The sequence below is a fragment of the Gastrolobium bilobum genome, unplaced genomic scaffold (assembly GCF_033153095.1).
Source record: "Gastrolobium bilobum isolate Gb01-03AN ecotype WA unplaced genomic scaffold, APGP_CSIRO_Gbil_v1 utg2457, whole genome shotgun sequence".
Classification (NCBI taxonomy): Eukaryota; Viridiplantae; Streptophyta; class Magnoliopsida; order Fabales; family Fabaceae; genus Gastrolobium; species Gastrolobium bilobum.
In genome coordinates, this window is record NW_026897884.1 from 184705 (window position 1) to 207222 (window position 22518).

Genomic DNA, 22518 nt, shown 5'->3' on the forward strand with positions numbered 1-22518 from the left:
TGCATCAATGGCAGCAACCTTTTCCTTGTCAGGCTGTTCTCCCTCATCCAGTTTAGGAGCATCTTCCTTGAGGAAACGTTCCAAACTCAGTGTTGTCAAATAAAACAACATCTTCTGTTGCCAACGTTTGAAATTTGTCCCATTTAATTTTTCAGGTTTGTCAGCATGCATTGGAACAGAGGCAGTAAGATTGGCATCGTTTGTACTTGCAGTAGCCATTTCTGTTAAACAAACAGAATCCGAAATTAATCACACAGATTAATCACACATGAATTAATCTCACAGTAAATAAGAACAAAAACAATATATAAAACAAAAAACAGAATATACTTGTCACAGGTTCAAAACACCAAATTGTTTTAAGATTGTTATTTGAAGACAATGGGTGATATTTATGTCGTATTGTGGTAACTCGCATAATAGATGAAATATTTTGAGGTTGGTGAGTTATTTATATCTTGTCATGTTAACCACACAAAAAAGAGGTCGTATTCATATAAATTTTTTTGGCTTACTTTAAAATTTGTGTCATGTTCGTATTTAATGTATTTATGTCATGTCAACCCGGATTCTACTCCTAAATATATGGATGCAGATTTGTATGTTGGGGGTGCAATTTGGTTGTCATTTTGCAGGACCATTCGAAAATAGGTCTTCTTACTAAAATAAATAAATAATAATAGGTCTATGTGTAACACCTTAATATTTTAATACTTAATGATGTGATAAAGTTGTAAGGGATAATATTTAGCTAGTTTAATAATTTTTAGAAAGCAAGATTTATATATATTAAAGTAGGGAAAAATATTTCTGCAGTTAATGTAGATAAGTTATCTGCATTTATTCCCAAAACGACGTCGTTTTGGTATTGAAATCTTAAAAAATTATAAATATAAAGATTATTATAACCCTGAAATAAATTAAAATTACAAAAATACCATGATTTCCGTCCCAAAACGACGTCGTATTGACTTACTGCAGATAAGTTATCTGCTGTAACTGCAGAAAAAGCAAACCTATTAAAGTATGTTTAAATGAGTTAGAAGTTACATAAATAATTTTATGTTCCTCAAAATTTAAATGATACCAAAGGTTTTACATCAGAATCTTTAACAACTCATGCATACAGTCAAATCAACTTGAGGCTTATCCTGTGCAAGAGCTCGCTACTCCTAGAATTTGAGCTTATTATAATCCCTTTTTAGCCATTAACTTGAGGCTATTTATGTGATAATGAATTCAAGAATAAAAACGAGTTGATTGAAGCAAGAAATATGTTGTATTAGTTTGAAAATGGAGGTGTATAGTTGAAAATAAATTTACATGTAGTATGTATGTGTAATGTAATGATGCAAAATTCTGTCATTGGAGATTAAGATGCAAATGTTAATTCCGTACGTATACGTCACAAGTTCCGAACCATACTGTATTTCATATGAATACGGTATTGGTAGCGCATGTGAATCACCTTGAATTCCATTGCCTCGTACTCCTTTATCTATTTAATGACCAATCATAACCACAACTGTTACATCAAATAATGATAATTCAGTTAGCATCAGGAAACTGAACAGGCAAAAATAAAAATATGTGTTCGATTCAGTATCATATTTGAAAGGGATTTAAAGTCTTAATCCTGGAATCCACCCTGAATCAGACTAGTCACAAAACGATGAACTGATTGAAATATCTTAAAAAAAATAAAATAATCACAACTAGAGCGGTACTTTCTTTTTAGGGATAAATAAATCTCATGTTGTAGGAATAGCCATCTCTCATGTTAGTGAGAGCTCGATTTTCGTGTCAATATTTTCTTTCATTTTCCTTTTTTATTTAAACTAGTGGGCCCACTTGATTGTGTGTGTAGGAGAAAAGCTCCTTTTATGTTGCATGAAAAAATACAACCCCTTCTTTTTATATACTAAATAATTTTATCATGAGAAAAATATACACTAAATATTGCATTTGGTTCTGACCTAAGCAAAATTACTCGTCAACTATACTGAAGATTTTCATTTTGGTCACTTGGCTGTGCAGCTTGAACTCCATTGCCTCGTACTCTTATTGCTGCCTTATTTGCCTGAACAGAGAAGATATTGCTGTTAAGTTTCAAAGTTGAAAACAAAAACTGAGTCAAGATATGACTTACTTCTTTCTCCCAATTGGTGCCTAAGGTGACGACAATAAAACACACCACTTGCACAATAAGTGCAAGAATAATCCCTAAGAAGAGTCCCTGTGTTTTTTGAAAAGTCAAGTTCATTTCAAAAGCACTAGCTTCAAGTTAATAAATTTACAACGACACATGATAACATTTTTGTTAAATCTTATATTACCTGTCCTTTCATATGGAGGACAAAAGCTAACACAGCTGCAAAGGGAGCGCCCACAAGATAATAAGATCCAAGATTGACAAATGCACCTAGCTTCTGCCAACCACATCCTCTGGCAATGCCTTTTTCACAACCCAAAGAATTAGCAAAGGTCATGTTCACGTACATATATAAACATAGGTCAATGACATGCAAGTGATCATTCTCTCTAGAGCATAGTTAAAGTGCAACGAGAAGTTCTTTTAATCACGTTCTGCAACGTCTTAATTCGCGTCTAACTAGCTGGAACCAAAACTCGCTCTCTTTTGCTGGCAGAGTGACCTCGGCTAAAGCCATCTTGAATGCACTGTCAACGTAATTCCATGCAAACGTCGGTTTTGCCTCTTACCATCTGTGATGACATTCAAAAGTGCATTAACAAATTCATAAAGATTCATAAATTTAATGTATATTCGAACAACATAATATAGAATAAAATCATTCAAAAAATATGTTTAATCAATAAAATAGAGTGAAATGGGTTGGAGAGAGAGGAGACTATTATGAGTAGTACAAAAAATATAAAATAAAAATAAAAGTTGTATACTAGACCAACCTGAGAGGCTATTTGGTCGGACTTTTGAATTGGAGCCTGAAACCTTTTTATTAAACGAGTTTTTATACAAGTCCAAATATGATTCCAACAATCAATTTTAGACATGTTAGTCTAGGCCTTCACGAGCCGGATCAAAGACCCTTGAAAGCTCCCTGCTTCGTTTAACATCCCTATGTGTGAGCGATGACAAAACACGCTGAAAAGTCTCGTATTAATTTGTGGAGACAATCATTGATCCTTGCAAGTTGCCGAGTGTTACAATTGTACTGACATGCCACATATCCTCTTTTTTTTTCCCCAAAATGCCACGTTGTGAAGTCGCTACACAACCTAGAGACTATACCTCGCCATGTGATGTTCCCCGACGGTTAGAAAAGCCTGGTATGTGTATTTGGCCAAAGTCGCTAAAGAGGGTAGCTACTTTGGGAACCATAGTCCTTTCCCATTGAAGCTACTTAGAGCCTGCTTATGAGTCAGAATTTTTCAGCACCAAAATCGCTAGCCAAAGTAGCTACTTTGGTCCAAATTGTGTCAGATTTTGCGGGCATGCATGTAATACATTTTTGCTCAGAGTTTACAAATTTTTTCAACATCAAAATCACTACCCAAGGAAGCTACTTTGGTCTTCTTTATATTTGCTATCATTCCCAGTGACTAATAAAAATTTAAAGAGATATGATTTAAAAAATGCAAAGTGTGCTTAAAGTTGTTGCAATTTGGCAAAGACCATTCATAGTCGTGCTGAATGTATTTGTATTAAAACTTTTAACTCGATTTTAAATTCATATGATATTCATATTGAATATATTCGTATTTGTGTTTTGTGTCATATAACGACCTGAATTTTCATTTGTATGTTCTTATTGAGTTGAGATTTGACGCAAATACTATAAAGATTTGTGTCAAAACATTCGACATGAACGTCATTCGCTCAATTTATAAGTTAACAGACACAATATTATGTATTCTGAACCCCAACATAATCCACTAATTATGTAAATTGACATCACATAAATAATCTTTGTATTAAATATTAGGATTCACCAATTAATAATAATAATAAAACAATGACATAATACCAAAAAATAACCTACAAATTAAAAACATAATTAATCAAGAAAATGCGACTCAACATCGTATTTGCATATTAACGAACAACACATATCAAGTTTTTTACAATAATATTTTAGTAACACATGTGAATGCAGTTCAACTCAGTAACTTATCTTAGGGCTCGTTTGGAGGGACTTTTTTTTTTTTTTTTCCAAAAATTGCTTCTTCTTTTTTGAAAATAAGTATTTTTCATTCTTAGTTCGTTTGGATGTCTGCTTTTAAAAAGAGAAGAAGTCACAAAAAAAGTCAAAAACTTACTTTTTTCTGAAGTTAAAAATTTTAACTTCTAAAAAAAGTAGAAGTCAAAAGTCAAATATTTTTTTCAAAATTTAAATATTTTTATAAAAATATAAATAGCTTTAACTTTAGTAAAAAAAATTTCTATAATAAAAAAAAATAAAAAATAATTTTTTTTCAAAATGCAAACAAACGGGCTCTTAGAAGGGGTGAATAAAAGCTCCGCTCCCATTTGTTAATTAATCTGTGAAAGTCAACGGAAAATGAAGTGGGGGAAAACAGGCACCATAGGTACGGCTGTGGTCAGAACTCGCCTTACGTTAACAACAATCTTAAGCAACCGAACCTCAAAGATCATATGATATGAGTCACGGTGTGCGTTGCTACCCCAACCTCGCTCTGAACGAGTAAAACACCACTCCGAAGCTAACCCGCGCTTCTTCAATGGCTTCCATGCCTTTCTCCACTCTCTGCCTCGGCTTCGTAGCTTCGGACAGATTGAGGTTCGGTGGTGGCTGTTCGGCGATCAGGTTCGGAAGGGTTCGGAAAATTGGAATCCCCGTTTGCAGAGCAGGTTCTGCTGTTGCTTTCCGAGACCTAGACGCCGATGATTTTCGCCACCCTCTTGATAAACAGGTGTGCCCAATTTCGAATTTCTTCACGGGCCTTTAAAAGTTTGCTACTTTGTTTGGAAAAATGGAATTTCAAGCTCTGAATTTTTGAGTTTAACTGGTTTTTGCTTATGTTTCTCTTCCTTGTTTTGTTTTTTCTGGGAAGCACTAATGTTTTGTGGTTTGGTTTTCTTTTTTAATCTTCAGAATACGCTGATACTGAGAGCAATTCCGGGATTAAATGAATTGGGAAAAGCTCTTCTAGGTAATAAAATGATGCCTCTGTGTCCTAAGTAGTGCAATTTACCATCGGATTGTATTGAAATGTTTGGGTCGGCTTTGGTTTTCATGACAATATAAATTACATGCTGCTTCTGTTGTAGTAGCTGGTAGGGAAACTTTTCCTTCGTCAATTTTGTTTTACTGATTGTTAGAATATCTTGCAAATTTGAATTTGTGTTATGATGTTTAATATTTGTGGAACTAATGGAGGGTTTTGCTTACGTTTTCAATTTTGTAACCTTTTTATTTTTATTTTATTTTGGATTCCATGACCCTAACTACCCCTTTGGGGTGGGTCATGGGACTAATCCCGAGTCGAGCGACTTGACAATTATCCAGCTCTAACCCTAAATGTCCTCTTCGAACCCTGACTCTTTCGACAATTTGTCTGTCCTAGGGCTCATATTGCTGCTTGAGCTAACCCTTGGGGTTTAACCTTTTTGTTAAAACAAGTGGTTTCCTTGACAACTTCTAAATTGGTTTTTCTTGCCCTTCTTTTCTAGTGCAGGATGGAAATTCATTGAGTTGAAATTATAGGGCTTTAGGTATAGATGAAGGAGAAAGGATATAGAGAATAATAGAAATTGAATGTTATGGTGATTCATGTGAATACAAAAGACAAAGCACTAATTCTTATTTATACTAAATAGGGGATTCCTAAAATAAGGAAACAAATTATGAAATATAAAGAATTAGAGAAACTAATCCTAAAAGGTCCTCTAGGAAATTTTGAAGTATATTAAGACATAATCTTGATTTCTATATTTTAGATATTCTAACAATCGAGTAATGAAACTTGCACAAAATTATACTCACAAGAAACCCATCTTGGGTCTACTAAGCCAATAAAGTATTAAGACATTGTTAATGCTTATTAAATAACATTACGTTCATTTGTGTATTAATACGGAATAACTCATCAATACTTCATCGGTTTAGTCATTAGTGCACTCAAATTGGGTGCACTGGTCAAATTGGGTGCACTGGTATACAAGAGTTTCTTGTACTCCCATACCCCTCACATGTTTCAATGCAGGTCATTGGATAACAATTTAGTCTCACTATAACTCTTTCTTAATGGTCCAGTACAGACTGTGCTCATACTAACATAGTTTATGCAAGTATCTGTGCCCAAATTATTCTAGTTAGTAGAAAAAGTCACCCTGTGTATTTCCACACACAGATAGCCACTACTTGCTTCGTACTTTTTGTGGAACCATTGGCGTCAACAATGGGTAATCAAGACTTAATTTAAGCTTTTAGGTGGAGGCCCAAAAATGGTTTTATTGTATCTTTAATAGCAATGACTCTCCATTTGTTCATGATAGTGTGTGCACGGTTATGCTGTAGTTATTCTTTTTCCAAATAAATAGTGAATTTGTCTGAATATGTTCAACTGGACATATGAGGCACAAAACACCACGACTATGTGCTGCACAAATTATGAATTTTCGCTGCTTAAATGCATGCTTTCAAATCCTAGTGCAAAAATGCTTTTGTTGTTGTATATGCATTCTTTCGTAGACTTAGCTTTTGTTCCAGTTACTCGAGTGCCTTATGTTCAATGATATGTTTGTATAGTCTTGCACTATAAATTGGCAAGGCTGCTTTATGACATGGTTCCCTGAAAATGAATTACAGGAACTGTAACAGAGCAAGTCATGCTCCTTGAGAACATAGGGACATCTGTCCTTGTTTCTAAAAATCAGGTATCCGCAACACTCAGTAAAATAAATTTTCTTCAAGGAGTACTCGATAAAGAGAATTATTTGCAGATATTAATTGATATATGTACCTGCATTGAGTAGTCCTCACCTCTCAGTGGAAGTTCTGGGTTTTGTTGTAATCCAGTGTTACTATATGCAGAAAGACAAAGATACCATCGTGACAAAAATGTGTATGCATTTATATATGTAAACAAGTTTAAATATGTCCATGTCTATGCATTTGAAAAAACACATGCATGTGGGTAAAGCTTTAAAATAATCTGGGTGAACTCCACTTTCATTTATTTTTCTCAAAAAATGTAGAATCAGTGTTCATTCCATTGCTTATGTACTCCCTCTATTTGTTACCAACATAGCAATGGTGGTTCTGAATCTTCTGATTAAGTATATGTACTTCAAATTTCCTAATTCTGTCATTTCCACCCAGTTGAGCTGTATGACATGATTTATCTTTTTTTTTTTTTGGTACAATATTTATCTTTTAATTTAATTTGGGATAAAGGTGTTGTTGATTTTGATGTTGATTTATCTTTTAATTACTTGTAAGTCTGTCAATTTTTCCGTATGCAAGTCAACAATGTTAATATGAAGTCAGCTTTTATTTTATGAAACTTGGATCAACAAATAGTCCAACTATGTTTACTGCTCAGTTGTTCCTGTCTACTGTCACCTCATAAGTAACTAAACTTTTCTTCTTGTGTCACAGCTTCCTGATCTTCACCACTTAATGGTGGAAGCAGCTGACATATTAAATGTTGAGGCCCCTGATCTATATGTTCGTCAAAGTCCTGTGCCAAATGCATATACATTAGCTATAACTGGTAAACGACCATTCGTTGTTGTTCATACTAGCCTTGTGGAGCTCCTGACAAGAGCAGAGTTTCAGGTTCTAATTCATTTCGTCGTTACATGTTTTTAATTTTTCAACCCAACTTCTTATCTAGTTTAGCATCAAGGGAAATTTTCTCTCAGATCTGCATGGTCCTTAAGCAATAAGATATTGGAAGTTAGAGTTTGAGATAAATGATGTTGGATGTAGTTTCCCCCCTTTACATGATATATTTGTTCGTATCTTCCAATATGCCTGATCAATTTGTTAGTCAAACCATGTTTTTTCTGTCGTATCCATTGACCTGGCTCTAAAATGCTATTAACATGTCATCAGTTTACTTTAACAGGCTGTTTTGGCTCATGAGTTGGGTCACCTAAAATGTGATCATGGAGTGTGGCTTACATACGCAAATATTCTAACCCTTGGGGCGTATACTGTACCTGGTAGGCGATATGGAGCATTTATTTATTTATTTATTTTATAATGTGTATATACACACACATCAATTTATGTTATACATTATGGTGAAGTAGTTAACTATGTTGGAAGATCACAGTTGGAGAAGCACTTTATGTCTGACTCCCGTAGACTGAACAAGGGATGAAATCCATGTCACTCTTACCACTAGTTAAGTATAACAACCATAGGGAGAGTTTTCCCGTCCTTGTAATCATGCTCAGGTCATCGATGAACCGGTAGAGAAATCCAAAAAAATATAACAACCATGAACAATTGTCTATAATGCCATATTTTCAAACATTTTCTTTCACCTTTGAAAGCGTTGCTTATTTTGAAAATAGATATATATGTAACGCTTGTCTTAATGTTGATTAGAACAAGCAATATTTTCATACTATGTTTGTTTTGTTCTACCGAATTATTCTTTCATAACTTGGGCTTTTGTTGTAGGCATTGGTGGTATGATAGCTCGGACTTTGGAAGAGCAATTATTCCGCTGGCTTCGAGCTGCTGAGATGACTTGTGACCGTGCTGCTCTTCTAGTTGCTCAAGACCCTAAGGTATGCTAATGTCAAACTTCATAATCTTTAGTAAAAGGCAAACGAATAGTTCGCTCTGTGCTCACCACACGGCTCCGTAGACTGGTTTAATTATAACTTCCCTATTGTGTATTGGTTTAATTATAAAATTTTCATTTGCCAACCCTACAAGAGGTCGTCATCTCGGTTCTCATGAAATTAGCTGGGGGATGCCCATCTATGGCTGATCAACTAAATGTGGATGCATTCCTGGAGCAAGCTCGCTCTTATGAAAAAGCTGCTTCCAGCCCGGTTGGGTGGTACATAAGGTTTGTAGTGACATGTGAAGGCCACTAGAAAAGTTGGGTTGCAACTTTTTTATTTCGAAGCTAAACTTTTTTCTGCTGCTTAGGAATGCACAAACAAGGCAACTATCACATCCCCTGCCTGTTCTGCGTGCTAGTGAAATTGATGAATGGTCAAGAAGTCCAGCTTACAGATCCCTTTTGAAACGTGGAATACAGATCACATCACTACAACAAAATGTCTAGCCGTGCCTGCATTGATTTTGTTCAAAATGAAAAACAGCTCAATGTTCTTCCTGGTTAGTATCTTAAAACTCTACAATTTCCGTTTTACTTATATGAACTTCATGTTAAGACGGTAATATGTCCAACAATAATTATTCACCTGTTTGTATGAGTCATAGATTAAGTGTAATACATATTTGTAATTTGTAGATATTGCATATAATTTATTGTGGATTACATAGAGGTAAAAAAGAAAGCAAGTTTTGGAGTAGTGGTAAGGGTCACACATTCAAGTCTGGGAAACAACCTTTTGGCAAAAATATAAAGGTAAAATTACATACAATCCACTCTTGGCTCCACGGGGAATCTTTGCCAGTCTGCATTCCTGTCAGCAGTAGTAATATTACAGTTTCATACTTTTATTTCTTACTCGGTTCAGATAATACTAACATGCCATTAATTGTTGGTCTTAGCAAATGACGAGCCATAACCCTGACTTATTATGAATAACCCTGACGAACCATATACTTGCATATAATATACTGTTTATTTGTTTTGAGATCCATTATGAATACTTGGTAGCATTTCATTTCTCACTATGTTTTTTGTTTCTTTATGAAACATTTAGTGCAGGGTGGCAGATGGTCAAAAGATGTCAGGAAGCAATAGGATTTATTATGGATCTACGGCTGCTGCAAAACTCTTATCCTGTACTAATACTGTAAATCTATACATGTATATTTACTGTAATTATTATTTTAGTCAACCTGTAAGTAGAATTTTGATGACAAGAAGGATTATTATTTCATAGAAATCTTGGCGCTTGGAAAGGAAAGAATATAATTTTAGGTATTAACTTTTTCTCCGAGAAGTTAGATATTCTACTCTGTAAGTTTTATGACTGAAAACTTTAGTAAGTGCTGTACCCTGAATAGACATTGTATGAATAATACAATGTACAAAATTCGTGTGTAAGTTATTAGATTATATATAAATCAATGCAAAAAAGAAAAATTGTTAAATTGACATGATCTATCTTGATTTGATAGAAACTAAACAAAAGCAATTGTCCATGCAAAGATATTGAGGGGTGCTAGATTGTGGGAAAAACCAAAGCAACTGATAGAAAGAAATGAGCTGATATTGACTGTAACGTTATATCAACATGATAAAACCTTCTCTGGCGATGTGTGTTTTCAAGAATTAGTTCTAATGAATAAATAATAAAATAATTTTCGATTGGTGAGCAACTGTGGATGAACTGTTTGGTATTTCAAATGTTATTTTGTTTGATTATTTCAAAAGTATTGTTAAAGTTGAATGGAACAGCGAAAATAGTAAGGGTTATATATACTTTATGTTTAACTGGTTTAACAAATTAATAAAATTGATGATATTATAAAAAATAATTTACACAATAATTATAAACTTTATGACAGCATTCATAAAATAGAAATCATGAAATTTTATCTACTTGAATGATTAGCCTACAGATGATTCAATCAATTTTGTGCAGTTTTAAACAATTTAAGTTGGTCTGTCATTCAATTTCATTATAAAACTGAACTATAAAGTGACTGATTTACCGCGAGACAATCGTGACCAAAATGCCACGCTTTGGCAAAAAAATTATCAGAATGTCACGCGAACAGTAAAATTTTTCATACTGCCACGCGGCATAATTCTTTATACAGTGTAGCGAATTATGTATGCAAGTAATTCGCTACACAGTGTAGCGAAATATGCTACGTTAGAAGGCATAGAACCAAAAAGTGTCATATGTCAGAATTGTTGAAATTCGCTACATAGGGTAGCGAATTTCAACAATTTTGACACATGGCACTTTTTGGTTCTGACGTGACATATTTCGCTATATTGTGTAGCGAATTACTTGCATGCATAATTCGCTACACTGTGTAGCGAATTATGCCGCGTGGCAGTTTGACAAAATTTACTGTTGGCGTGGCAGTCTGATAATTTTTTTGTCCAAACGTGACAAAATGGTCACTGTTCCATCGGCTGGTTCATATAAAATCACTTTAAAAGATGAAGAGAAAATAAACTCAGAAACAAAGAAGTGAACCAACACAACAAAATCACTCAGGTACAAAAGGTTCTTACTCTTCTGAGTGATGGGAATTATTCATTAACATCAACCTAAACCTAAAAGACCAAATGATGGTAGTTACACTTAACACATGAAAGTTGAACAGGTGAGGTGAGGACATGTGTTCGATTATCTACCGTACCATCTTTAGAAAGGATTTTAAAGCCTTTATCCTAGATTCGCCTCAAACATGATTGCCTCCGTACACATGGTTTATATATATATATATATATATATATATATATATATATAAAACTAAACCTAAAAGGACAAAGATAGGAAAGAAGGAGAACCAATGGTAACGAAATAAAGTGGTTGGTGGAAATGCCAACACAACGTCAGCAGAATCCAAATGCTCCACGTGGCGCGCATTTCCACGCTGCCTTCCGTCACCGTTGGATCTTGATCGTAAATGCCTGAATGGGACCAACAACAAACAACCATGCACTGTCACAATTCACAAAGCATCATCCTCAACCAATGGCGAATGTTACAAATTCACCGTAGAAGTTGCAGTTGTTGTTGCCACCATCTCCAACCGAACCTCGTGTGTTGTTTCAGAGACATCATAGAAGAATGCCAGGAATCACAGGCCCCTCCAATTATTCCGCAGAACCTCCTCGTCATTCATCTCTTCAAATTAACTCCAAGGCAACCTTTTCGCTTTTTATATACTTATTTATTTATTTTTACAATTTATTTCCTTTTCTATAACCATATAACAAATATTGCATTCCTTTTATCCTATTCCTATTTCATTTCCTTTCGTATGATTCTTATCAATTTTCTCAAGGTTCGTTCTTTGATAAGTCACATTAATTGTATTGTATACAGATAAGCAAAGCATAATAAGCACGTTTGTTACGACGCATTAACTTTTTATTATTAAGCCAAATTGTCCTACTAAATAATTTGAATTTACTTTGTTATCAGTGGAGTCAACATAAAATTTCACTTCATAATAAAATATGATGTTAACGTATTTCATAAACTTAAAAAGAAGAGAAAAACAGTAATGATACAATTAAATGCAGGTAGACACAGTAGCAATACAATTAACTTGTGCATAATTTGAAGCTCATGTATGTATTGAAACATACTTTTATAACGGTTCGGATAACCCAACGTCATAATGGCCCAAAGGCTCAAGCCCAAATCTCTAGGTGATGACGCTCTCAAGATGAGACACGAAAATGTCTCGTCTTGGGATTGTAGCCCCCAGAGATACCGCCCCAGGTACTATAAGTAGCAACTGCCCTTTGTCGCATGCTGACATCGTTAGGCGCAGAGAGTGCATCACTGCTATCATAGCAGTGTCTGCCACCTTAAGCTAACCCCAAGGAGAGTTGACCCTCTCCACACCAATCCACATAAGACCAAAGCACCTCCCTCTATAAATAGACCCCTCCACAAACAAGGAGGGCATCTATCGTTATTATGCCCAAATGTATTAACTCACACTCTTACACACATCCAACCTTCCATTGTTATCTGCTTGCAACATACTTGGAATAGTGCTTTCTAGCTTGATTTTTACCTTTGTTAGAGGTTTCATCCATACAGTGATATCGTCTTCAAAGGGAACATAGTGGGCTTATATATCCCAACGATACAATAACCAATGGTTCAAAGAGTAAGAAGTTTATTTCTGCTTAATCAAAGTCTCGAGTCGAACCTTGTAAAGAATATGGTTTTGAGAGCGCTGTCCTCTATAATTAGTCTCACATATGTTACAAAAAAAATACTTTTAGAAAAAGAAAAATATACCTCCTAGCAAGCGGATCAACCCGACAATGAATCTCTTCATTAAACATAAAGATAATAAAAGAAAAATTGTTACCTATCAACTAACAATTCTCATGATTAAAAAGCACAAAACCCTGTGTTATTTCATTTACAAATTACATATTTTGTTTTTGGTTATCTGCATCTCAAGTCCATTTTGCTGTACTCCTCAGGAACCTTTCAATGCTGAGCCACCACGTTCTGCTTTGATTTCCTCATATTTGACTCCTTCAGATTTCTTTTACAAGCGAAATCATGGTCCTATACCGGTAGTTGATGACGTGGAAAGGTCATATGTTGATCTTGTGAAGTTTTACCTCTTCTTTTGTCAACGTTGTTCACTATTGAGGAAATTTATATTATGTGATGACATGTTTGGCAGAGCAGATACTGTGTGTCCATATCTGGTTTGATAGAAAATCCCAAACAGCTTTTTATGAAAGATATCAAGTAAGTGCTGGTTTGGGAATATCCAATGGTATAAATATGTGTCTCCTATAAATTGTGTTTCAAACTGGGAATTTACCTTGTTATTTGATAACAGGATGCTTCCGAAGTACAATGTCACTGCCACACTACAGGTTTGTCAGATTGTATGTAACTTATAAGTTCATACTACATTTATCAGTTGGTATAGGCTTGCATGGAAGAACCAGGTTGTTTTGGTTTGCTGTTGGATACATCCTACAAATGAATTTGATTTTCCATCTGTTGGTTTCTTAGTGTGCAGGAAATAGAAGGACTGCTATGAGCAAGACTAAAACGGTGAAGGGTGTTGGCTGGGATGTTTCTGCTATTGGAAATGGTTAGTATTAACATTTTTGGAACACTGGCTCTCTGGCATTTTTTAATTCTTTTAACAAAAAAATCTGTGATATAGAAATATAAAAATCATTAAAAAAAAAATTCGCTTAACAACTTAAGTTGTTGTTGGGTTGAAATAATTGTTTACATGGTATTAGAGCTTCCATGATTACAGAGTTATGAGTTCGATCTCACCACCCTTCATTCTATTAATAATAGTTACTTAGCGCAATAGCCAGATTTGATGTATTGTCCACTCTTCAAACTCAGTGAGCTTTTATATGAGGGGGCGTGATAGAGAAATATAAAAACTATTAAAAGTCGTTAAGGTAACAACTTAATATATAGAAATATATTCTTATATTTGTCCTCCATTATTCACCTGGTTTTTATTTCCTTGGTTAGCTAGCGTCTGATATGTTTCATCTAATATGTCTTAAACTTATAATCGTTGTTTAATTACATTTTTCTGTCTCAGCTGTTTGGGGTGGTGCCAAATTGAGTGATGTTCTTGAACTTGTTGGAGTACCGAAGTTGACGAGGACCACTCAATTTGGAGGAAAACATGTTGAATTTGTAAGCATTGATAAGTGTAAGGTAATGGCTGTGGCTTGTAAATGTACCTCAGAGATGTTGAATTCTTTCTTATTACGTATTTCATTCATGGAGAGTAATTTTTTTTTTGTTTCTGTGAATCTTGAAAAACAATAGGAGGAAAATGGAGGCCCTTACAAAGCATCAATCCCGCTAAGTCAGGCTACAAATCCTGAAGCAGATGTTCTACTTGCTTATGAAATGAATGGAGAAGTAAGTAAATATGGGATGTTGTTGTTTTGTACTTTCTTGGTTTCAAAATTTGTGTGTCTTGGCTTTCATTACTATCTTAATGAAACTAATAATAAAAATCATAGACTGATTTATTGCCACGCTACTTGCTTATCATATTTTTACGAGAGGAGATGCAGATATCAATAAATTCAGCAAAAAAACTGAGACCAATACAATGCATTTTTGTTACACGGGTGTTTCCTTTCTTTTTTGTTGGAACCTAATTATTCATAACGTGTCCTCAACTGTCACACCTACTTTACCTATAAATTTATCTATCGGAAAATGGGTTGCCAAGCTATAGGACTAAACTATGACAAGGGGATACGAATTTAACAAGAACATGAGACTGAACATGAACATAATACAAATTCGAAAATACAAATACGATTCTTTTGTTTTGCGGGTTAACACACGGGTCACGACACAACACAAATAATCCGACAACCTCAAAACGTGTTACTTATTATGCGGATTGACACGACGACTCATATAACTTGCCAACCTTAAAGTGCATTTATCATGCTGATTGACACAAAATGATAAGTTATATATTGAATATTGATTTTACTAATGTTGCATGCTAACACGATACCACGCGATACGGATAACTGGTAAGAAGATTAACAAAGTCAATTTTGCGTTTGCAGGTTGTTATACAACACAACACAAATTTCTTAGTATCAATTTTTGCCAACACAAACAATAGAAATTTGAAAACAGGTTGTATTCGAACACAAATTTCTCGTATCTTGTTGGAAATTACCACTCCTAACTATGACAGAAGTATACTAGAGAGTGCGATACATACCATTTTTTCTCAAACATAAATACTTTAAACTTTTGTCTTTCCGGTGTAAAGAATTATCCATTATTACTTTCAGCGCTAATTCAACAATTTGCAGGAGATTTTTTTTTTTTTCATTTGTTTTATGGTTTTTATTATTTATTTATTTATTTATTTTTTGGTTCTGATGTTATTGTAGTCTGATATTCTCATCTCACTTTAATATATTGTTGCTTTCCTTTAGCCTCTTACAAGGGATCATGGGTATCCATTACGTGTGGTTGTTCCTGGTGTCATTGGAGCTCGGTCTGTTAAATGGCTGGAAGCTATCAATATCATTACAGAAGAATGCCAGGTCTAATATATGATATAAAATTACCATGAAATAACCAAATATTCCTTTTCAGAATGTCCTAGAATTTAACATTATGATGTGTCAGGGATTTTTCGTGCAAAGAGACTACAAAATGTTTCCGCCATCAGTAGATTGGGGAAACATTAATTGGTCAACCAGGAGACCTCAAATGGATTTCCCTGTTCAGGTATTCTGATTAGTCCTTTGCTCACCTAAATAATTTTGTAAAGAAAAAGAAAAATATCTTATATATCCTTGAAGCAAATTGCTCACATTAAAATTGTTACAAGCTGCATAATTAGGTCCCAATGGGCTGGACACAAAGTCAATGCATTTTTTAAATAAAACTTTTGTAACTAATATTTGTGATTTCACTGTGGCAGTGTGTTATATGTTCTCTAGAAGATATGTGCACAATAAAGCCTGGGAAGGTTAGTTTGTGTGATCATGATTCAAAGGTGTATTAAGCTATTCTATGCATGAATGTGCTTCTGTTATTCACCATGAAAATCCACAAATGTGTCAAATTAGGTATTTTATTTTTATTTTATTTTTTATATATTCACCGGTTCATAGATTATATCATTAATTCGATTCAAGCATTGTCAGACTATTATAAAGGGTGACTCCCCGAATATTATTTTTTTCATTCTCTCGACTTGAACTCAAAATTTCTGGTTAAAGAGAATATGTTCTACTTTTTATCTTGATCTTATTTTACATGGCATGCCCGCTTGGAACTCTGACCAAGATTTTCAAGTGTTAACTGTATCATTGTATTTGCTTTAAAATTTATGTTTCCAAATCTAATTTAAGAATTGAGATAATTGACTGAAATCCTAACTGTCACATATTGGTGTACGTAGGTAAAAATTAGTGGATATGCAGCATCAGGTGGTGGCAGAGGCATTGAGAGAGTAGATGTGTCTGTTGATGGAGGAAAAACTTGGATGGAAGCCTCAAGGTTTCAGAAAAGTGGCATTCCCTACATACCTGATGATGAAAACATGAGTGACAAATGGGCATGGGTGCTATTTGATGTCACAGCTGATATTCATCACAGCACTGAGATTATTGCAAAAGCGGTATGTAACATTTCTTCTGTTAATTTTCATGATTCTATCCTTTGTAACCAACGGAGTAGTGTCTTGATAGAGCAAATCACTTCTGATAACTAGTTAAGCTTAATAAGGAGGATTACAATTTCAATCAATTCTTGGTTAGTGGGATACATGCAATGTTATTAGAACCGGACCGGTCATTGATCTGGCTGAGGTACCGGGTCACTGGATCAATGGTTCAACCGGTGGGTCACTGGTGGGTCACTGGTTGAACCGCATGAACCGGATATATATATATATATATATATATATATATATATATATAAATTTATATTTTATACTTAATTATATAATAAATATTTTGAGTGGTGTCATCTAAACAATAACCTGATATAGTTTAGTAGTATTTGCTATGTTGTATATCCTCAATGGAAGGAGTTCGAATCGCATTGGATGCAATTTTTGAATTAATTCTCTTAATTTAATAGTTATATAATAAATATATTAAAAGGTGTATTTTATTCAACTGATGATGGTGGTCTAGTGTTTGAAGTGGCGCTCCTAAACCGGTTGAACCAGGGTCTATCACCGGGTCACTGGGTCAAACCTGGGTCACATACTTAAACGGTCCAATGTCAAAACCAGACCGATTGATGGGCCGGTTACCGGGCCGGTCCGGTTTTAATAAAAATGGATACATGGGTAAGAAATGAATAAAATTAAAGACTATACCGTTTTGGGAATCTCCCATCTCTCTCTTAATTATTATTATGAGCCAAGAATGAGAAGAAATAGTACTCTTTCTTAATTGTCATTCATACCCTGAACTTTTGAAGTAATATATTTTGGGCATAATTTTAAATCATATGACTATATAAAATTGGACAAATAACCATAGCCTTTTCAACTTGAGGTGACATGGGTTTATTTTAAATCATATGTCCTTATTTTTAGTTTCCCACTTTCATAACCTTGGAATGCAACAAAACAATTGTCACTTATACTCAACTTTATTCCCTTTTACTCCTCTGCTTATATTTTATAACTAGTAAGTTGTATGGATTTTTTCTTCTTGAAATTAGGTAAAATATAAAAAATCGTAATCAAAAGACAAAAAATATTTAATAAAGTTTAAAATTATTAACAAAAAATAATATAAAAAATTGTAATCAAAAGACAAAAAATATTTAATAAAGTTTAAAATTATTAACAAAAAATAATTAAGTTAGTAGAATCTAAGATAGTATAGATAAAAATATAAAAATTATTTAAATTAGAAAGAAGATTAGGATGTATACCATATATTATACAAAATAGTTTTAAAAATAGCTGAAATTTTAAAAATATAAATTAAAAGAAAAATATTTATGAAAAAATGTTTAAAATTATAAGGAAAATATGAACAAATAATTTAGATAAAATCCAAAAAATATAAATTTAAAAGAAAAAAGTGAAAAATTATATACGTATATTTTATTGAAAAAATTGAATTAAAAATTTAAATGAAGAAAAATTAAAATTGACATACGAATTTATTTAAGAAAGAGTGGACTAAGATTAAATCACGTTCAAGAGAATGTATTCTAATATCATAAACAGAGATAAATTTTTCGAAATATTTGATAGTGAAGTTATTAAGTAAATTAAACAAATTTAAAAAATTATCTACCTTTATTTGTAACTCATGATAATGAGAAGAAATAGGAAAGCATCAAGTGAATTAGCAATACTAAACGTAAAAGAAAAATTAAAATAGAAAGAAAGGATAGGTAGTTTTCGACAAAGTAATCACGTGTTTAATAGAGAAAGAGAAATGTAAAGAGATTTTTCATTCTAAGGAGTAAGTAATTTAATTTGTTAAATAGGGATTGATATGTATACTTCATTTACAAGAATTTCAAGTTAAGATTTAAAAGAAAAAAGCTTAAAAACGAAAATGTTATTCTTTGAAGGTAAATTAATTAGTTTAGGAGATTTAACCACTTTAAGAAAATGAAGTCTAATTTCAAGAGGGCAGAGTCTAATTTAATATGTAAAGGTTGATAGTATTAGATAAGCAATTCATAAACCACTCTATTGGAGTTGGAAATCTCTTGTATCTGGACCCGTCCTGAATCGGATTAGTTGCGAAGCAATGAATCAATTGGAATATTTCAAAAAAAAAAGAAAAAGAAATCTCTTATAATATGTGATTAATACCTTACGTTGATTTGCAGGTAGATTCAGCTGCAAATGTCCAACCTGAAAAGGTTGAAGACATTTGGAACTTGAGAGGGATATTAAACAATTCATGGCATCGGATACAAGTTCAAGTCGCTGAGTCGATATCATAGAAGTTGTTCGGTTGCAGAGTGTTGTTATGGACCCTCTATCAAGTCCTGGGCTGTATAATGGGCTTTACCCAAATGAACTAAAGGGATAGGGTTTATTAACAATAGCTATGTCAGGTTTCATATGTATTATTAGGATGTCGGTAATTTTGATTCAATTTCTAAAAATAATTTCTCAAATAATTCTGGTTGCAAATATAATAATAATAATAATATAACACAGTAAGTTTCGTATCCTATTCGTTCGGAATTCCCACCTGTCGCCTCCAAATATATTTGAGAAATAATTAGCCAATTTCGTAGCAATCCTTAATGGAAAGTGTTTTTCATGCGGAACTAGTCTTATGAAATTAGGCACAATTTATATTGTGGTTATTTTTTTTGAAATTAATTTCAAATTTCATCTGTTTACGACACATGGCAGTTTCACATGGGAGGCATATGGAACTAAGGTGGTGTTTGGTTGGGAGCTTTTCAGCGAATATAGTATGACTTTTAGAAACACCATGTTTGTTTCAACGTTTTTCACCAAAAACCCATCTATCCAATTTTTCTGGATTTATGAGAAACATAGATATCCACATTGTTTAGAAATCCAATTTGAAGTGGGATTTTTCAGAAAATCGGTTATTTGGCTTTTAATGCACTGTTGATTTCATAAAGTTACCTAATTTTCCTCGTAAAATTTTTTCTCACCAAACAACTTTTTTTTACATTTTTCTACCTATCTCACTTTATCTATCTTTCCAATCATTTCTCTATCTATCTCATTTCACTACTATTTCAAAAAAATTTCCTGAACCAAACACCCCATAATACTCTAAGGATAAGGAGAAAACTTTTGGTGCAATAGAGGCACCAAATAATGGGTGCAACTGATCATTGGAAAAAGCACACATTAGCTCATATAATTTTTAAAGAGAGAGAAAAAAATGAAAAAAATAATAGAAATTTAATATTATGATTATGTATGTAATACATAGTTACAATAGTATTTTCGCACCAAATATTTGGTTCCTCTATCGCACCATAAGTTTTTTCATGAATAAGGTTTATGACTTGGAAATATTTTTAGTGTAATTGTGGTATATATAACCGGCTAATAGGAGTGCGCCATATCAGCTGAAATAGTTCCTTAAGATAGAGAAAAAAAATAACTATAATATTTTATCTATGTATTTGAAGAGCTTTATTTTTGTACTCTTATAAGGCATCCTCACTCAAAGCCGGAAGAAAGAGAGGGAGAGGAGAGACTGAGAAGAGAGGAGAGAGAAGCCCCAAAAAAAAAAATGTCACTCCCTTAATAAAAAACTAAAAAATCATTGGATGAATCAGGAGCACCAAAATCTTGTGTAAAGTAGTGATCAATATGATGGTGCTACTGAAAGTTCTCTCGCATGACTCATAGGTTGATATTATATTTAAAAATAACATTATTTCAAATAAAAAAACAATTATTTCCTTAATTTTTTCAAAAAAATTATTAAAAATGTCGGTAATTCTTCTCAGACTAGGAAAATTTCAAGTATCACTTATTCTAAAACCTAATAATTATCAGTTTATAAAAAAAATTAAATGGAAGAATAAGCGATTTCTAATACTAGCAATTTTTAATATAAGTGCTTCTATAATTTGTATCTAAGGCATGATAGTATAAGTTTATACTATATGTTATGACATTATCAGTTGTTTGGTGTGATCACCGTATAGTATAAACTTATACAGCAGGATCCCTTAATATATCAAAATGATGTATAACTTAATCCGGCCTAAGGGAGAGGGATAATGCATGATAAGAGATTGATGTATTAACATCGTTGACCAGTGACCAATGTAATTCTCAAAAATTAATATATTATTTTAATATTAAAATAAAAATTAATTTTTCAATATATTCATTTTTAAAATATTGAATATTTTTATTTTTATAAAAATTAATATCATATGACATTTTTTAAAGAATTATATAAATTCTTTATTAAAGGATATTTTTATTAAAAATATTTATTTTTATCCTATATAGTATTATACAGTGCATTACCAAATACTAGATGATATTATCTTATACAATATATTATTTTATACAATACCGTGCCAAACGCTGGATAGTATTAAAATTCAATCAGGTTTTATACAATCAGGTCTTATACTATCAGGTCTTATACTATCAGGCTTTATCTTATACTATGCACCAAATATGTCCTTTAAAAGGGATAAAGTTGGTTGTCTAATTAGAATTTCCCTTGTAATGAAAGCACACACATAACATAACCCAACCAAATGTAGCACAAATATTTTAAGATGACTTGGTTACAAATCAAAAATTCATGCTATTGCATTCTAAAGGAGAAAATTGAAACATAACAAACACTGTAACATCTACTAGTTATAGAGTTTTGAATTTTGATGAAACAATGTAACATATACTAAAATGTTATGACTCTCAATGAGAAAGAAACCCATCATAGATAGTTGATGCCCAATTTAAATAGAACAAGTCTACAAACAAACAAAGATTCTTAGTTAGCTGTTGTATAGTGATGCTGGGAGCAACCAATCAACAACGATAGGAACAATTGAAGTTTGGAGTGATTCTCAACCAGAGCCATTATAGTACTTGGCCCAGAGAACTTGCTTATGAGGGTGATAACAACGACAGCTATAGCAGCGAGAGAAAAAAGGATCGGAAAGCAGTTGATTCCAACGCTTGGAGACAGTTCTGAACCTGAACAAAGATTTTATCGGAAGATGCACAAGAATTTCCATTAAAACAGTTTCTGGCAAGTCATCGTTATTCATGATCGTTTCACTGTTACATTTTTCTGTCATTTGAGAAACATCTTCCGAATTTTGTGTGCCTTCATCGTTCCTCCTTGGTTGTTCACTATTGCTCCCACCTCCTTTTTCCATTTCTATAAATCACAATATTAAAAAGCCATAGTAATAAATATTTTCAAGTAATAATGCAAACCTATATAGCATAGATGTTCCAAATTTCAATGGAATTCCAAATATGAATCACATCAATTATTTTTCCACAGTGGACAGAAAGACAAACAAAACATAAGTTCCAAAAAAGATCTTAAAATTTCAAGCAAATTAAATAGTCAAATTAAAAATGTGAACTTATATCTCCAATGCAAGAAGTTAATAGAAAGTGCGTTTATAATCCATTAACTGTGTAGAAAAAAATAGCAAAAAAGGAAAAGTAAGCTGACTATCCA

General features: G+C 33.1%; 2 protein-coding genes across 3 annotated transcripts; both read left to right on the forward strand.

Moving 5' to 3' along the window:
• Nucleotides 1-4594: 4594 nt before the first annotated feature.
• On the forward strand, nt 4595-10080 carry LOC133311112 (plastoglobule-localized metallopeptidase 48, chloroplastic). Of its 2 annotated transcripts, none has more exons than XM_061512129.1 (9): nt 4595-4914; nt 5097-5154; nt 6813-6880; nt 7605-7784; nt 8077-8173; nt 8640-8749; nt 8903-9036; nt 9120-9311; nt 9871-10080. In XM_061512129.1, the coding sequence occupies exons 1-8, from the start codon at nt 4723-4725 to the stop codon at nt 9256-9258; spliced, it is 978 nt and encodes a 325-aa protein (XP_061368113.1). In that variant the 5' UTR covers nt 4595-4722; the 3' UTR covers nt 9259-9311; nt 9871-10080. The 2 variants fall into 2 exon arrangements, with proteins under 2 accessions (XP_061368113.1, XP_061368112.1); XM_061512128.1 differs by having other exon boundaries at nt 4598-4914; nt 9866-10080.
• Nucleotides 10081-11820: 1740 nt separating this feature from the next.
• LOC133311117 (sulfite oxidase-like) lies at nt 11821-19478 on the forward strand. The gene is made up of 12 exons (XM_061512134.1): nt 11821-11995; nt 13303-13418; nt 13517-13579; nt 13674-13710; nt 13853-13934; nt 14412-14530; nt 14645-14740; nt 15793-15903; nt 15989-16090; nt 16287-16334; nt 16770-16988; nt 19181-19478. Exons 1-12 carry the CDS (start codon nt 11921-11923, stop codon nt 19295-19297), a joined length of 1185 nt encoding a protein of 394 aa, XP_061368118.1. The 5' UTR covers nt 11821-11920; the 3' UTR covers nt 19298-19478.
• Nucleotides 19479-22518: the final 3040 nt, after the last annotated feature.

Bases quoted from the DNA above. Each gene is read 5' to 3' on its own strand.
- LOC133311112 (XM_061512129.1), top strand. From the start codon at position 4,723: ATGGCTTCCATGCCTTTCTCCACTCTCTGCCTCGGCTTCGTAGCTTCG. The intron at 6,881-7,604 runs GTATCCGCAACA...CTTGTGTCACAG, and splicing joins TCCTTGTTTCTAAAAATCAG to CTTCCTGATCTTCACCACTT. The intron at 8,174-8,639 runs GTAGGCGATATG...CTTTTGTTGTAG, and splicing joins TGGGGCGTATACTGTACCTG to GCATTGGTGGTATGATAGCT.
- LOC133311117 (XM_061512134.1), top strand. From the start codon at position 11,921: ATGCCAGGAATCACAGGCCCCTCCAATTATTCCGCAGAACCTCCTCGT. The intron at 13,711-13,852 runs GTTTGTCAGATT...TTGGTTTCTTAG, and splicing joins ATGTCACTGCCACACTACAG to TGTGCAGGAAATAGAAGGAC. The intron at 14,741-15,792 runs GTAAGTAAATAT...GCTTTCCTTTAG, and splicing joins CTTATGAAATGAATGGAGAA to CCTCTTACAAGGGATCATGG.